This window comes from Haliotis asinina, chromosome 15, assembly GCF_037392515.1.
Source record: "Haliotis asinina isolate JCU_RB_2024 chromosome 15, JCU_Hal_asi_v2, whole genome shotgun sequence".
NCBI lineage: Eukaryota > Metazoa > Mollusca > Gastropoda > Lepetellida > Haliotidae > Haliotis > Haliotis asinina.
The window spans coordinates 35,337,743-35,356,041 of NC_090294.1; the positions used below are offsets into that span (position 1 = coordinate 35,337,743).

The 18,299-nt window shown below is 39.0% G+C and overlaps 2 protein-coding genes across 2 annotated transcripts; one reads left to right on the forward strand and one right to left on the reverse strand.

Annotated features, from left to right (window-relative positions):
* The first annotated feature begins 8,727 nt into the window (after positions 1-8,727).
* On the forward strand, positions 8,728-10,226 carry LOC137264994 (uncharacterized). The gene is made up of 2 exons (XM_067800331.1): positions 8,728-9,148; positions 9,271-10,226. The coding sequence occupies exons 1-2, from the start codon at positions 8,728-8,730 to the stop codon at positions 10,224-10,226; spliced, it is 1,377 nt and encodes a 458-aa protein (XP_067656432.1).
* Positions 10,227-10,926: 700 nt separating this feature from the next.
* Positions 10,927-16,437, reverse strand: LOC137265601 (uncharacterized). The gene is made up of 4 exons (XM_067801029.1): positions 16,363-16,437; positions 15,612-15,686; positions 13,086-14,351; positions 10,927-12,706 (listed from the first exon to the last, which is right to left on the reverse strand). Exons 3-4 carry the CDS (start codon positions 14,314-14,316, stop codon positions 11,631-11,633), a joined length of 2,307 nt encoding a protein of 768 aa, XP_067657130.1. The 5' UTR covers positions 14,317-14,351; positions 15,612-15,686; positions 16,363-16,437; the 3' UTR covers positions 10,927-11,630.
* Positions 16,438-18,299: the final 1,862 nt, after the last annotated feature.

Consider the following 18,299-nt stretch of genomic DNA (forward strand, 5'->3'; position numbering starts at 1 on the left):
CTGCGTATCCCAATATACGGCCGCTTCTTTCCTTCAAAAAGGATTTGTGCTCAATAAGTCCTCTTCTGTCCTTCATTAGTCCTCACATGTTCTCAGCAGGCTTAAGATCTGGGCTGTAGCTGGGCCAGTCTAAACTTTGAACACTTTTGTTCAACAACCACTGTTTCGTGGAGCACTGAGTGTGTTTAGGATCATTATCATGCTGATAAATCTAATTGATATTTTATCACAAGTCATTTGAAGTTAAGCAACGTTGGTCATAACTGGAATGTTGCTGACTGAACTAGTAGATCTATATCAATGTGTTACAACTGGAATGTTGCTAATTGAGTGAGTGAGTTAATATTTAACGTCACATCGGCAATATTTCAGCCATATCGTGACGATGTTGCTAATTGAACTAGTAGATCTATATCAATGCGTTACAACTGGAATGTTGCTAACTGAACTAGATCTATATCAATGTGTTACAACTGGAATGTTGCTAACTGAACTAGTAGATCTATATCAATGTGTTACAACTGGAATGTTGCTAACTGAACTAGTAGATCTATATCAATGTGTTACAACTGGAATGTTGCTAACTGAACTAGATCTATATCAATGTGTTACAACTGGAATGTTGCTAACTGAACTAGTAGATCTATATCAATGTGTTACAACTGGAATGTTGCTAACTGAACTAGATCTATATCAATGTGTTACAACTGGAATGTTGCTAACTGAACTAGTAGATCTATATCAATGTGTTACAACTGGAATGTTGCTAACTGAACTAGATCTATATCAATGTGTTGCAACTGGAATGTTGCTGACTGAACTAGATCTATATCAATGTGTTACAACTGGAATGTTGCTGACTGAACTAGATCTATATCAATGTGTTACAACTGGAATGTTGCTAACTGAACTAGTAGATCTATATCAATGCGTTACAACTGGAATGTTGCTAACTGAACTAGTAGATCTATATCAATGTGTTACAACTGGAATGTTGCTAACTGAACTAGATCTATATCAATGAGACATAACTGGAATGTTGCTAACTGAACTAGTAGATCTATATCAATGAGACATAACTGGAATGTTGCTGACTGAACTAGATCTATATCAAGGAGACATAACTGGAATGCTACTGCTTGAACTTTAAAACAAACATAATTCAACGCAGCCAAACAATCACCAGCCCGGAGGCCTAGCGGTGGTTGTTATTGAATTGGCGCAGGCACTTTCAAATATCTGCAGGCCCTTGTGACCTTCAGTGAATTATCTATCTTCTTTTTAACTGGAATCATGACCTATCATGTCATAATAGCTTGAGATTCACTTCCTGGTGTTTCAGCACTTTGAGCATAGGAATGTCAACTCGAGTCTTTAACAAATGAAACCGTCTTTCTATGCCATAGGCTAATCACTAATTGATTTTGTAGAAACAGTGTGAAACTGTGTACAGTGTAGTCTGTTTTTAAACAAAACGGGCCTGCATATTTCATTCAGGGCCTGTGGATTTTAAGACCTGCATGCACAAGCAGGTCCTGACGACCAACTGGAAATTTACATTGTTCCAAACACTGATTCAGTGACTTGACAAGGCAAATTCTGGTATATTCATCAAACACTACCATGGGCGTATATGTCTGTGCATTGTTCAATGAAGAGCAATTCTGTCTGAGATCTTCCTGAGACTTTCCATGCTTGTAACATCATCAGATCAACATGAAGTCCCACTCTGTTACTTCAAGGTCAGTTCAGAGAAAGAAAATATGTAGATTCATATTCAGTTTTATTATTTGAATAAACAATTCTACCAAGCTCACAAAACAACTTTCATGCAATCCTTTCTAAGCATTGATAACAAATAAACAAAAAAACACAAATTTTGATTCATTCTTTCTTTGGTGTAATTATTCATTAACTTAGACATACAGATAATCACAGGTTGAAAAGCATCATAAACTGTAAACTTTTCAAACTAGTACACAAACCAACAAAGCAAACATTACATGGTTTTGTAATGCAAAAACTAGCCTAAAAACATATATTACCAAGACTCCAGACAATAAAGTCCTTTATTGTGGCGCCAACCTTTGCATTACAAGCCCCTTTGGCTCACATGTGTTCACAATACCTTGTTCAAAATGTTATAAATACATTAAAACTACTGTAGCACTGTTTACAAGTTCATAGAAAATTGAAACAGCAATAAAGAGACAAGGAAAAATATGGCACAATTACATACCTCAAACACAGTGACCAAAGGTAACCAGTCTCCATGAAGACAGATATCTAAAATATATTCAGTATTTTGTATTTGATATAAATCACATGGAATCACTTCAAACATTTGTAAATTTTCTCAAAACACATCTGTTTATACATCTATCTGTGACATAAATGATTCAGGTTTACTGTAATGTGTGTTTTCAATATGGCAGACTGACAGGTAATGAAGATCCTGATGTTCTCGTTCCATAGAGCAGACAATGCATCAGTGAGTCCCAACAATGCATCAGTAAGTCCCAACGAGTCCCAACAATGTATGAGTGAATCCCAACAATGTATGAGTGAGTCCCAACAATGCATGAGTGAGTCCCAACAATGAATGAGTCCCAACAATGCATGAGTGAGTGCATGAGTGAGTCCCAACAATGTATGAATGAGTCCCACAAATGCATGTGAGTCCCAACAATGCATGTGTGAGTCCCAACAATGTATGAGTGAGTTCATAGTAAACTGAGAATGGTCGTAAGTAGCTTACAGCTGACTCCATGTCTGTCAAAACCTTCAGTAATACTCAGAAATGTCACAAGGACAAAAGTCAGCGAGCGAGCGAGCGAGTGAGTGAGTTTAACTCTGCTTTCAACAGTTTCACTGTTATCACAAGATGTGTCAACTGTGGGACAAGACAACTAAATCATGCCGGCCTCAATCTTCAACACATTGGTGAATCCCACAAGCTCACTCATGTAGCTGACCATTCTAGACACATTATCCAGGCAGGATTTAAACACAGAAACAGGTATCTACTGTGCCAAAGGGAAGCAAGCTCTGCTTAGCAACTGCGGCACCTTTAACAACTCAGTCACCAACTTCACTGTTAAATGATGTTGTGGGCCACTGAGAAGACATACTGGAAGCTCTTGGTACATATTTTCCCAAGCATTTGGTGAGAATCTGTTCAACAACCTCTCATGCAAGACAGATAAGCTATTAATTACAATCATAGTTCCACACTGGTCTTCACACTATGGTAATATGACATAAACAAGCAGACTGTTAAACTGACCAATCAGAACAATGACTCCATTATGCTCATATGTATAAAAAGGTTAGGCCAGACCAATTTTATTTCTTGTTTTACTGATCCACCTGTCATATTTTTTCAAGAATAAGAAAAAAATAAAAATAAATTTTCCCACCTCAAAAAATAAAATCCTAATGTTTATATTGGCTAAAAATGTAAACTCACAAGAAAATACTTTTTAGGTTGTTGTTTGACCCATATTCACTTCATAAATTGCCAAAAGTAAAATACTTTGAGTATTTGGAAGGAAAGTTAATTTGATTGGAAATTTTATTTTTATTTTTGTTTCGCCTGCCTTAGGTTCTCAGAGGACAAAAATCTGTATAACAAGAAATAAAACTGGTCTGGCCTTTTCACTGAATACATTTATTTGCTGCTTGTGTTACTATCATCTGTATCATTGAAATCTTCATAAAATTACAGACACAAATTCATTGAAAACCATATTCTCTTGGAAGATACTGTGATAATACTTGGCATATGTGTTGATGTTTATACTGTTTGAAATGACATAAACAAAGGGAAGAATTTTACTTCAAACACCCATTGAAATTAACATAATTAGTGGACATCTCAAACATATTCTTATGGTAAATATTAACAATGTGATTACATTTTGATTTCAAAACTCGATACAAGGTTTGCTATTCAGCATGAGGTATTGTACATTTGGGTGAAATGACGTGTGTTTATGACAAAAGGGAAACTTCAGTCACACTTGGACATCAATCACACAATATCAGTAATAGGCAGCCATACCATCCCCTTGAATACTTACCTGCAGTGTATACTGCTACAACATACCCTCTTTTGATAAAATTCTGTTCTTATCATATAATAGACAGTGTTCTTTAAGAGACAAAGTCATCTGAAACTCTTGGCATAACTTGACATAAAAGTACAATTGTTCTTTAAGAGACAAAGTCATCTGAAACTCTTGGCATAACTTGACATAAAAGTACAACTGAGGTCTTAATTAGAAACTATGTTTAAAGTCTATACCTTGGTGTTATGTTTACTTCATCAATGTATCAGTGACCTATTTTCCCGGGAGGGTTTGATTTGAGTGAGTGGTTGAGTGAGTGAGGTCTTACACCACTTTATCTGTAATCCTGCAATATCACAGTTGGAGACACCAGAAGTAGGCTTCACACATAGTACGAACATGGGGAATAAAACCTGAGTCTTGAGCATCAAGAGTAAAAAGCTTGAACCACTAGGCTACCCACTTATTTATACACAATTTCTAAATGTTCTGCACTCTGTGAAAATATGTTGATCAGTTTACGAAAAACATTATTTGACAAAAAGAATGCTACAGATCTGGTGTTTACATATCATACACATCACATATCAATAATTAACACAGCTATAAAGCAAGCAATAGAGTTGCATTTTCAATGTATATTTCGTAAATCATACAAAAGCCATCACTGCTGACAAACATGATATATCTCTGTCCATAGTACATCAATCGAAACACATATCTCTGTCCACAGTACATTGATGAGAACACATATCTCTGTCCACAGTACATCAATCGGAACACATATCTCTGTCCACAGTACATTGGAACATATATCTCTGTCCACAGTACATTGATCGGAACACATATCTCTGTCCACAGTACATGGGAACATATAGTCTGGTTCATAATTATTGAGAATTTTTCTTCTTACTTTGAGCTATCCTAACACCTCAACTGATTCACTGATACTTAAAACTAAGTAATGGTATAAGGGAGGTAACTCATCTTGGCCTACTGAGTATAGTACAATTAGAGTTACCTCCCCTGAATTTGTAGCAGACGTCATTTTCCTCAGCACTGTCAACAATGTCTGCTGAAGATAAAAGAAGGTTGATTTTTGAGTTGTGTAATCAAGGAATTGATGATGTAAATACATTGGCAGAGAGAACAGGAACTCCTCTTTCTACTGTGTATAGGATTAGGAAGAATTTTAGAGAGGGAAAGGATTTGGGGCACCAGAAAGGAGCAGGGAGACCCAGAAAATTGGACCTTTCAGATCGCGTCCGGCTGGGAATTTTAGCGTCTATAAAGCAAAGGGCAAGCATCTCCAACATCAGGTATGAAATGATAGAAAGGGGATCAACAGTTGTATCAAAATCTACAGTTAGAAGAAATTTGATTGATCTTGGATGGGAGAAAAAGACTGGAATTCCTTCTCCTCTCATGAAACAAGAACATAAAGACAGGCGTGTTGAGTGGTGTTTGGCACATGAAAACTTTGACTGGGAAAATGTGATTTTTACTGATGAAAGCTCAATATGGGTATATCCCAATAATGTGAAAATATGGACAAAGTCTGCGTCAGCACCGTTGTATCGACGACCTAAATACAGCCCAAAGTTTCATGTATGGGGAGGGATATCCTTATTAGGAACGACCCCGCTGTGTGTGTTTGAGGGAAATCTGACAAGTCAACGCTACACTAACATATTAGATAATTTTCTCCTTCCAAGTGCACGTGTTTTATGGAAATGACTGGATTTTGCAGCAAGATAATGATCCTAAACACACCGCAAAACATGCCAAGCAGTGGTTTCAGGAGAAAAATATGACTTCATTACCATTTCCTGCATATAGTCCTGACTTAAATCCCATTGAGAACATTTGGGGGATGATGAAGGAATGTGTGAATCAAAAGGGGTTGACAAAAATTGAAGACATGAAGAGAGAAGTGGTCCGATACTGGGACAGCATAACTCACGAGACACTAACCTCTCTGATAGGAAGTATGCCTACCCGTCTTAGACTGTGCCGTGAAGCTCAAGGAGACTTGATAAAATATTAAATTGTTACCTACACAACATGAAAAGGTCAGTTCATTTTCACAATACATTCAATTTTATCTGATTTGTTCTCGTTTAATAATATGAAATGCTTTAGCTATTCTCAATAATTTTGAACCATACTGTATATCTCTGTCCACAGTACATGGGAACACATATCTGTGTCCACAGTACATGGGAACACATATCTCTGTCCACAGTACATGGGAACATATATCTCTGTCCACAGTACATGGGAACATATATCTCTGTCCACAGTACATCGGAACACAATTCATTGCTAAGAGTATCCTGGAACACATTTCAGTGCTAACAGTATGCTGGAACACATTTCAGTGCTAAAAGTATGCTGGAACACATTTCTGCATTAACAGTACACTGGAACCCATTTCTATGTTAACAGCACACTGCAACACATTTCTATGTTAACAGCATACTGGAACACATTTGTATGTTAACAGAACACTGCAACACATTTCTATGTTAACAGCATACTGGAACACATTTCTATGTTAACAGTACACTGCAACAAATTTCTATGTTAACAGTACACTGCAACAAATTTCCATGTTAACAGTATACTGGAACCCATTTCTATGTTAACAGTACACTGCAACACATTTCTATGTTAACAGTACACTTCAACACATTTCTATGTTAACAGCATAGTGGAACACATTTCTATGTTAACAGTACACTGCAACACATTTCTATGTTAACAGTACACTGGAACCCATTTCTATGTTAACAGCATACTGGAACACATTTCTATGTAAACAGTACACTGCAACAAATTTCTATGTTAACAGTACACTGGAACACACGTCCATGTTAACAGTACACTGCAACACATTTCAATGCTAACAGTCTGCTGGAACACATTTCTATGCTAACAGTACACTGCAACACATTTCTATGTTAACAGTACACTGCAACACATTTCTATGTTAACAGCATACTGGAACACATTTCTATGTTAACAGCACACTGCAACAAATTTCTATGTTAACAGTACACTGGAACACACGTCCATGTTAACAGTACACTGCAACACATTTCAATGCTAACAGTCTGCTGGAACACATTTCTATGCTAACAGTACACTGCAACACATTTCATTGTTAAAAGTGTACTGGAAAACATTCCAATGCTAACAGTATCCCGGAACATTTCTATGTCAACAATATACGAGAACACATTTCATTGTTAACAGTCCACAAAACCACTTACCGAACACTGTTTACTTTGACTGGAGCAGATTTGTGTGAAACTCCTCCTCACCAGGCCAAAGTGCATCAGCCAGCCACACAGCTCAATACACGTCAGACCATGCACCCATAACATATCCCCAGTAAATCTGCATCAGCAATGCTGTAAGCTGACCAACACTGGACAAAACATACACTGGCTTCACCCAGTCTTTCACGCAACCATGATCAAACTGACCACGGTACCACGATACACACGATGACACAAGCAGTGCAGTATGGGGCGTCTAGAAATGTCATTCATTCTGCTGCATTTTCAACATCCATACACACAACACAGATCCAGGGATTCCTCAACACCTGCTTGGGGGTCAGTGACAAGCCCCAACTGTGCAGGGAATGTTATGAACATACCCAGAATAAAAAAGCAAATGCTCGCTTGTTTCAAAACTAAGACGTGATGCTGTGGAAATGTTAAGCTAAAATGTTTGGGAAGACCAATCCATAATTAGAGAAGGCTCATCTGGTAACTGATTTAGTCATATAAGAAACACGTGTATTTACCATCAAAGAGATATTGTCAAAGATATGATGTACTGCTTTTTAAAGTAAAATAACTGATTTAGTCATATAAGAAACATGTGTATTTACCATCAAAGAGATATTGTCAAAGATATGATGTACTGCTTTTTAAAGTAAAATAACTGATTTATTCATATAAGAAACATGTGTATTTACCATCAAAGAGATATTGTCAAAGATATGATGTACTGCTTTTTAAAGTAAAATAACTATTCCTATCTGCTTTTACAGCACTATCAAACTTTGCTTTCACAAAAATGACAATCCTGTGACCATATAACAGTAATTTGTCACTTTCACTTGTCAAACGAAGGTAACTTGTTTGAGGAAAGCAAAATGCCTGTTTTCCGAAAGCGGATACATCCTGTGTAAGTTAAAAGATAATTTCAATAATGGTTTTGTTTATAAACTGAAAAGGACTTAACCAAATTAAGATAGTTTGTTTTTTTTCTGAAAGATTTCCTACCAAATAGTCTCTATTCGCCCACATCCCTAATTGCCCACATCCCAATTGGCCCACAAAAACATCAGAGGTTAATTAGGGTCAGACAATGCACCCCTACTCTCATAATGGGGTGTCCTGACAAGGGGGGGATTAGTCTAAAATCACATACATCTCTGAGTTACTTGACAAAGTGCTCTTGTTTCAGTGTTGTGGTAGTTATACAGGATGGAGAAGGAAACTTAGAGAAGATTTAAAGTATATTTCAATTTTGTCTAAATAAAGTAGAGAGTATTATTAATTAATGTATCTACTAATCGGAAATAACTTCTCTCTCCTTTCAATTTAGTATGGTAATTTGCAAAGTATGGGCAGTCGCAATGGCTAACCTACAGAAAGCAGAGTTCACGTTGTCGCAGAGAGGAGGAAGACAGGTTCTACACGGAGGTCACAAGTATCGACTGCACGTTGTCAGACAGGTAGCCACTCACTGGAAGTGTATCATAGTCAAGTGCAAGGGTAGATGCAGCACCATTGGGGATCACATCACTTCAGTATCAGAACACAACCATCCTCCACTAGTGAATGAAGAAGAGAGTCGACTTCTCACCAGGCTTAGACAACGCGTTCAAGAAGAGATCAAGCCTGTCCAGCAAATCTACAATGAAGAGATCCAGAACCTAGACGAAGAAGCTGCTGCTACTGTTGCTTCCTTCTACAGTATCAAGTCTGGACTCTACCGTCAGCGTGCCAAGGTTCTTCCACCAGTCCCACGTACCCGTGCTGATGTAGACCTCACAGGTACCTTTTTAAGTATTAACTTATCTACTGATATTTGCATAATGCTCAATTGATTTCTTGACAGTGTACTTCATTCATTCATTCATCAAAAACAACGTCTAACACACTTGCTTGTTTTTAAGGTTCCTGGACTGAGACAACAGACGGACAACAGTTCCTGGTTGTAGACAGCGAAGATGAAGACAGGATCCTGATCTTCAGTACCACAGAGATGCTGGACATCCTCGCCAATGCAGAAACCATCTACATGGACGGAACATTTTTTGTGTGTCCCAGCCTGTGGCAACAAGTCTACATTGTGCACTGCCTTGTGGATGGACAGATGTTCCCAGTCGCCTTCTCCCTGCTGCCAAGCAAGTTTCGTGATACATACATTAGATTGTTTAACTACTTGAAGGACTCTGTGCTTGCTATTGTTGGCGTTGAACTTTCTCCCTCCGTTGTACAGACTGACTACGAAGCTGCTGCTATTGGAGTCACTGAGAGAGTCTTCCCTGATGCAGAAGTCCGTGGATGCTACTTCCACTTCAAACAGGCGGTTTGGCGGCAGGTTTCAGAGAAAGGCCTTGTGAACACCTACAAGGACAACCGTGCCTTCAACACCCACGTGCGACGTGCTGCAGCACTCCCCCTCCTCCCAGTGGATCAGATCCAAGATGCCTGGATGGAAGTATTGAACCAGTCTCCCGACGTTGACGGAATCGGCCAGTTCAACGACTACATCACATCTACATGGGTTGACTACGACGCAAGATTCCCACCTCGCATTTGGAATCAACATGGAAACACTGGGCCAAGAACAAACAATCACTTGGAGGGATTCCACCTTGGATTTAAGAAGCTGGTTCAGAAGCACCTTCCGAACATTTACGAGTTTGTGATCGCAATGAAGAAGCTCGAGACAACAATCAGAGTGGCCAGAAGACAGATTGAGCATGGAGCAGCTGTCCGCCCAAGATCCAGACTCTACAAGAACCTGGACAGCCGCCTGCACAGACTGCAGCAGCAACTGGAAACTGGCAGAAGATCACCGCTACAGTTTCTAGACGCGGCTGGACACCTGATCAAGTTGAACTGAACATTATGAAACTTTCTTACAGAAATAAAAACAAAATGTAAATTTGAGTGAATAAGACATAAGACTGAATGAACTGTAAAGAAATAGAAAAAATGTAGAAGCAAACTGAGTTATTTTCTTCTTACTTTTGCCCACCATTACTTTTGTCTTCATTTGCCCACATCTCAATTCGCCCACATCTTCAAAATTGGAGAGTCCATTCTTCAGTCATAGGTATGACACAAGTTGATCATTATGTAATCCCTAACCAATATGTTGTTTTAAGACTGTGGGTGAGATGGGATGTGGGCGAATAGAGAACATGCCAAACAAACGGTATTGGAAAAATATACACACTGGTGCTGATCTATTTATTCTAAGCATATTTCAGTAACTGGAATTAAAGGAGGCCAAAAATCAAGACTTACATTCAAAATCTTACTTCATTCAAATTACTAAGAGAAACAAGATTATTTTATTCTTATTCAATCATGGGTTCAAAAATCACCTGATGCCCTGTACAAGTCAGTTTTCATTTGGGGCAATCAAATATTGCCACCTTACTTGTCCATGGACTTTACATAATTTCCACTTACGGTTTCAAACTGCAAATAAACTTAATTTTGTTTCATGCTTGCTCAAAATGTAGCCATTAAATTTTGCAATGATAAAGCAGAGTTATCTTTCTTTGATATTTATCACTTTTCGGTAAATAGTCAAGTAAACATTAATATCAAGTTGTTTATTTATTCTTTCATTATTACATCATCATGATTATGTCATAAAAATCAGGGCAAGTGGAAAATTGCCCGGTGGCAAGTGGCTTTTAAAAGTAAATTGCCCCCCTGATGCTAAGCTCCAACAATCTGTACCTCAGTGTAGCAGCCTTGGCAGAACATGTACATATGTGAGGCCAAGTTTACCTACATCCCACAAAATCTGCTGATGTTCCACTTGGAAGAAGAGAATACAAACAATGTTTAGATATAGAGACGATGGAAGCAAATTCTGAAGCAGCATCTGATTTGCTCTGTGCCTGATTTACTTGTCTTGTGTTTTCAGAACTCATATTCCATCTAAGACAATCTTAATAATATTTTCTTTTACAGGACAAATCAAGAATAGATGTAATCAACTGTTTATACTGAACCTTTCAGCTGTAAACCCTCTGTGGATCCTCACTACACAGATATACATGCCTGCAACCTAGAAATGATGCCGCATTTCTATGGGTCAATCTGCATTTAGAAAAAATTCAGAGCAATGAAGCATGGCTTCCATACCACTATACGATGATAAGTCTTATTTCAGCAGCAGCGACCATACAACAAAGAATTTAAGTACAAATTAAAATCATTGCTCATGAGATAGCCATTCCATATCTCGTGACTACTGGATCATGATAATAGCTCTGACATATCTCTTTCATATGATGTCGTATGTCACTATCTTCTTGTCCGACTTTATAAAAGCTCGGACGAGCATGGTTCTCATAATATCACTAATAGTCTGGAAACTCATCTTTTCTGTAGTTAGGCAGTTCATTTCTTTGTCTACTGTCAAATAGAATGGTGATTTCTTTGCCAACATAGATGGAGGTCGCATTCTTTGGTACTTCATAAACAATGAAACAAAGCATCGATCAGGGTTTGCATTATTGGGATACACCTTGTCATTCACACCTTCCCAACTGGTGCTGTTTGTACAGACCAGTTGTAAATACTCATTCTTATATTCATCCACTTTTATGACAATGTCTCCCCATTTTAGTGAGGCATGAGAACTAGTCTGGCTCATTTTGAACATTACCGAGTTCATAAACCAAACTGAATTGGTCAGTGACTCAGCAGAACCACTGCCTAACTGCCCTGTCCGGAACAACTTCTCAACATCACGTCTTGTCAGTGGGCTCACGGTTTTATCGCGGTTAGGCATGAGGTCATTTTGAATCTGACGCAGTTGTTGAATCTTAGTCTGCAGCAGGGTACGACAGTTGAGGAACTCTGTATCGCGTGTGATGGACACAGGATAGCCATTTTCTCTCAAATATAATTCTAGGTATGACTGAATACTCTTCAGTGTGCTGATTCCAAACTCTTGTCCTCGAAGATTTCGAACAGTAACATAGAATTCAGCAAGGAGAGGATCTAGCTTGTCAGGAGGGATTCTAAACATTGGATCGTTTACACCCTTCTCCTTGATGAAACTCTGAAATCGTTTAACCGCAAATCGGACATAATCTTTGAAGGAGTCCAGCTTCCGTATCTCTGTACTGGAGAAAGGATCAGCATCATCACCAAGCACAGAGTCATCCTCGTCCTCGGAATCCAGGTCAATGATGATTGGACTGTCTACGTTGTCATCCATGTTGTCTTCCTGATTGTCCGTGTCATCAGACAGTTGGGACAGAGCGGAGTCTACATCCTCGACTGACGTAGCAGTGGAACCACTGCCCGCCTCCAGCATCAAGGACGAAGAAACAGTGCAGGGCACTTCAACACCTGAATGTAAAACACCCATAAGTGATCAGTTCCTAACGCATGTATTATTGCACATACTCTAATGTCATACTACTGGTAAGACAACTAGCTACATGAACACTGTTTCATTCCAAAATTATAAAAAAATGTGTTTACTGTGAAGAGTACCAAAAGTGAACCTTACACATGTAAAAATAGATGAGACTTCACCATTTTGTATGTGTTTAACAAAATTTCTGTCAAAATGTGGGGAAAAAAAGAACTGTAAACAGTGTTGAGTTAAATTTAACATAGTTGATCACTTAAACATACAAATGGTTTGTCCCCACTGACTACACACAAGTCACCTGAGTAGGAGGTTGTGGGTTCAGTGTGGTCACTGACTACACACACAACTCACCTGAGTAGGAAGTTGAGGGGTCATTGTGGTTGCTGCCAGCAGAGTGTTGGATTCCTGTGTTGCCAGCTGCCCCATCACTCTCGCCCTCGTCTTCCTTGGCTTCGTCCAGCACCTCTATGTAGGGTTCACCTGGGGGTATGTCTGTCTCCATCCCTGCTGTACGGTGCTGCAGTCTTGCCTGATCCTCATTTGATTTTGAAATAAGATGGCGCAGGCTGGAAAAGTTCATCGTCTCCGGCTGTTCCAGGGATGTGGGCGAAGAATCCAAGGATGTCCTTGGAGACTTCTTAGATGACTTTGGAGATGTCTTTGACTTTGTGAAGAGGCCTGTTAGTTTTAATGATGGCTCCAGGCTGGCTGGAGATAAAGCTGAACCCAGATTTGTTGAAATATCAACAACAGGCTGCCCTGTCTCAACAGATGAAGACTTCATGGAGGAAGATTTTGACATCTTTGGCACAAGAGGAAGATCTGGAAATGACTCCTGGGTGTCATCCCCACCATAGCTGTTCTCATTTGAACTACCAGATGGCAGACTCTTTGTTGGGGAACCAAGTGACTCAACTACATTAGTTACAAAATTACGGAATATCTCCTTGTCAGGAGACAGTGGTGTGCTGGATGAATGTAATTTGGCTGCAGACTCCAGGAATGAGCTGCTTCTTGACTCGATCCCTATACCACTGGAGTCTCTTTGTGTGTAGTCCTCTGTCAAAGTTGCAACCCTTCCAAGAACGCACCTCTTGGCTGAATCTTCCTTTTTATTCATAGTTTTACCTTGACTTATTCCAGTACAAGAAGCAGCAATAGAGGATCTGGCTGACTTTGGTATAGTGGCTGACTGTGACTTCCTTCTTTTTGGCTGTGGCGGGGCATCCAGAGCTATAATAACTTCATCATCCGAGTCTCTTGTTGGTTCACATTGCGTCCTGTTCTCCTTGTCTTCTACAACATCTAACTTATTTTTTTCAGACGAGCTGAATTTTTCCTTTCCTCTAGAAGATAAGGGCAGGTTCTTGTAAGCTTTTGTGCAGTAGCTTTCACTGATGACATTGCCACAATGCTGCAGAAGTTCACTGAGAACATAACGTTCTTTCTTGGCATTGTCGATCTCCACACACACATAGCCACTTACTTCTACTATCTGGTCAAAGGTCAAGTGTTCTTGGCACAAATTCTGCAAACTTTCCAAGAAGGATGAGAAGAATTTAACAGAGTAATGCTTCTCCATGCTGTCTTGTGATTACTTCGGTCACAATGTCCAAACTGAAATCAGAAAAAGTTGTTGCACTACAAACATATGTGGCATTTGAGTATTGACAATAACAAAACCTAGCCTTCCAAGCAATGCTGGGGTAAAGTGGAGGTTAGCTGAGTGGTTCAAGTGTTTGATCTTCATGCTGAAGGCCTGGGTTCCATTCCCCACATGGGTCCAATGTGTGAAGCCCATTTCTGGTGTTCCCCGCCGTGATATTGGTAGAATATTCCAAACCATGCTTTGGGAATTCTGGGGATGTAGAAGGTGGTGTGTGATCTCCTGAGAGGTTTGTGACATACAACCACCGGTACTGTCATACAAGCAGGCTGGGGCTGGAGTGAGGCCATTCTTACAGCCTGTTAACCTCATCTCTATGACCTAATACTACCCGGGAACCATGTAGGGGTACTGAGCTAGATACCAAATATCTACCCGTGAAGGTCCCGGGGTAGAATAGGCCTTCAGCAACCCATGCTTGCCATAAAAGGCGACTATGCTTGTTGAAAGAGGCGACTAACGGGATCGGGTGGTCAGGCTTGCTGACTTGGTTGACACATGTCATCGGTTCCCAATTGCGCAGATCGATGCTCATGTTGTTGGTCCCTGGATTGTCTGGTCCAGACTCGATTATTCACAGACTGCTGCCATATAGCTGGAATATTGCTGAGTGCCGTGTAAAGCTAAACTCACTCACACAATCACTCACCAAATATCTGGGAACTGTTTTACTTGAGTCCAGAGAAACACAATTCTGCCATTCATATACATCATACATGTAATATGATCATTCAGTCACTTAAGTTGAGTTTATCCTCACTCAGACCTGTTCAAGTTAGAAGGAGCATGTGTATCATAAACCTGCCCCTAGTCAGACAGCAAGAGTAAACACTAGAGACAATCAGTGTTACCATGGGGTATTATTATATTAAAACATCATACAATGCGACTATAGTCACGGTAACAAGCAGACCTGTGGGTAACCAAGCACTTCTCCATGACACCAGTTACTTGTCCTAGCCAGCATGCATCTTCAGTGGTGGTAACTCACAATGCATTGTTAAAAAGGGCTTTCCTAAGCTGGATAACTTGTGCCCAATCCATTTCATTTTCGAATAAAATATGTTTAAAACAAAACAAACAAAACAAAGTACCCTATAATGCAAATCCTTGCAATTTATTCAAGTAGTATTCTTGAATTCTAATACAACCATATCTTGAAAAAGGACAGAGTGGCAGATCGTTGATAACATGACAGAAAAACAACTTACTCATGTGTTTCGTAATTAGTCTACACTGTCGAATTGGCCCAAATGCCTGTCTGAGAAATAATATCTGTTTCGATCCTGTAAGAAAAGAAATGATTTTAGTTATCATTCTTCACATCTGAAATTAGATCAGTGATATCCTGGACCATATACCGACACCACAATCCATCACTGGAGCATGAGTAATTCCAAACAGGTGCTCTCTAAAGCCAAATTGTGATAGTGTCTCACTAGAAGTTGCAAAAAATGCCAAATCTTATTATCATAAAGAGCAGTAGATCTCTCTCACACACAAAGATCTAAATAGTGTATCCCTCGTCAATAGAATTGTATGCATCACTGTGAATACTATTAAATAACCACTTAACCTATATATATTTGACAGGACCGATTATTCAACAATCTAATTCAACGGATTTTTTCTTCCTACAAATTAAACGTTTGTAAACCTGGATATTGTGTGCAGTAAATAAACCTACTTGGCTATAATTATAATATGGAAGAATGACATGTGGAAGTCTTTCTTACTGATCATTTATTGCATGATGCAAATTTCATTTCTTGTGCGCCTTTGATCGACGTTAATCTCATAGAACACCTAGCTGTAGAAGCGCACATAAACGGTCCACTAGCATCGTTACCTATATATATATTTAATGATATTGACAAGCAAGTTTTTTGCAACTTGCATCTTAATAATACATATATTGTGCAACATTGTGGGCTACCTACTACAACTACCTACAGCACATACCATCTTTTATCAGCATATTCCCTTGGTTATCGCTGCATTCGAAACTGTCAACCACAAGATGCTCATTAGCATATCCGTGACCTCTGCATGAACCGGAAATAAGAAAAATCTGCGAAAAACCGAGTGGAACCAAATAAATAATCCGAGCCGTGGAGGCCACTGAAAGTAATGTGAATTGTAATGTTAAAGATACCTCTTCTGACTTAAGTTAACGTGAAGTAAATGAGGCAGGTATATCATTTTTTAATGTAAGTGGGCTGTTGAAGATATAGATCTGTGTGTTTGTTTGGTATTAGTTTTGTTGGTTTTTATTATGAAATATAAGACCCTCCGTTCATTTTTTGTTAATCAATTATCACAGAGTCTGTAACTGGTGTTTTATTTACTGTAGCGATTATCCGAGTATTTGACAAAGGTTTTGCTTATTATAGAAATTATCAACAACGATAGAGTGTTTTGTTGTTTTAATATCTTTCGATTCCAAATGTAACAACAAAGTTCAGAGGAAGTATGGACTTAAAAACATATGTTCCTTTTCACGTTTTACAATGTTTGTTTGAAATAAAACTTTTCTAGATTTTTGTTTTTGCCACATAGTGATGAATTGAATATGCGTGTGTGTGTTGTTTTTGTTGTTGCTGATTATTATTTTTTTGTTGTTTTGTTTTTTATCAGTTTAATGTTTGGCTAAATTTGGCTGAATGGTATCGGTATCTTAGTTGTCCCCCACCATGAGACCAACATGTGGTAGAATATTATGCAGCCACTCATGTAGATGGGTATACACCTCGTTGTAAACACAGTAACCTTGGCCACAATGTGAAACGTGTTTCACCTCACATCGAAACTGGGGAGTGGTGGGGTAGCCTAGTCGTCGAAACGTCTGCTCGCCTTGGGAAGGCCATTTCTGCTGCCCCACGCTGTGACATCGCCGGAATAAAGCGGCATAATACTAAACTCACACATTCAAACATGCGATATCTGCCATGACTGAGTCAATGCACCCACCATTCATCTTTTACCCCCTTTCACGTTGACCATTTACCTGGCTTACTGGTGCAGTTATATGTAAAGAGATGTCAGCTAAATGTCAGGCATGAAAGCAGAAAGTTAAAGTACTATTACTGAACTACTGAACGTTTGGTAGAATACTATTAAGATATTAGTGTAGACACTAAATGATCACAATTTTCACAGAAAGAAAAGTTTCTGTTGTGCTTTCCTATGTACACGATGTACATACGATAGTATAGTACGCAGATGTTGATACTCTTCTATTGTTTCGACTTAATGTCCATCAATACAAACGGGTTCCAGTTCGGTGTTTTTGCCTTTATTTTGTGTGTGGGGGTGTGGGGTGTGGGGGGTGGGGGGTAGTAGGGGGGGTAGGGGGGGATTGTGTTGAAAGCAGAGAATAAGTCCGCAAAGAGGATCCATATACATGATTTTGAATTTTCCAATTGCTAATTATTGCTTAATTAGTTCAAGATAATTCGCTCAAAGCATTTCATGATTATTGCAGTAAGAGCCACTCAGCGGTAGCCATGGATTATTGGAAGTTTTGACTTCTGGGGAATGGGGATTATATGGGAGGTTTTCCAAATTGCTGGAACATGGATGATAGGCGTTGACAGATGTCTGAAACATCACTCTCAATAACCCGCAATACTTCTGTCTGTTGTTGTACAAGGAGACGGTGTTTTCGTAGACTGAACCAGTTCGAAGAGGCGGTGATTTCGTAACCCAGACTGTTTCGTAGACGGTCTTTTCGTAGACGTGTATAAATAATTGAATACTATTATTCTGCAAGCATATTAATTTTGATAAACCAGTAGTCTTTAATATTGTGAATATTTTTTGTTTTGTTTTCCGCAAATAAGAAAACAATGAAATAGTTAAACAGTTTTCACTGTTTACTCATTGAAGCCATTCGGTTG

Coding starts and splice junctions, on each gene's coding strand:
- LOC137264994 (XM_067800331.1), top strand. CDS start 8,728: ATGGCTAACCTACAGAAAGCAGAGTTCACGTTGTCGCAGAGAGGAGGA. Junction 9,149..9,270: donor TGCTGATGTAGACCTCACAG/GTACCTTTTTAA, acceptor CTTGTTTTTAAG/GTTCCTGGACTGAGACAACA.
- LOC137265601 (XM_067801029.1), bottom strand. CDS start 14,316: ATGGAGAAGCATTACTCTGTTAAATTCTTCTCATCCTTCTTGGAAAGT. Junction 12,707..13,085: donor CCCCTCAACTTCCTACTCAG/GTGAGTTGTGTG, acceptor TTTTACATTCAG/GTGTTGAAGTGCCCTGCACT.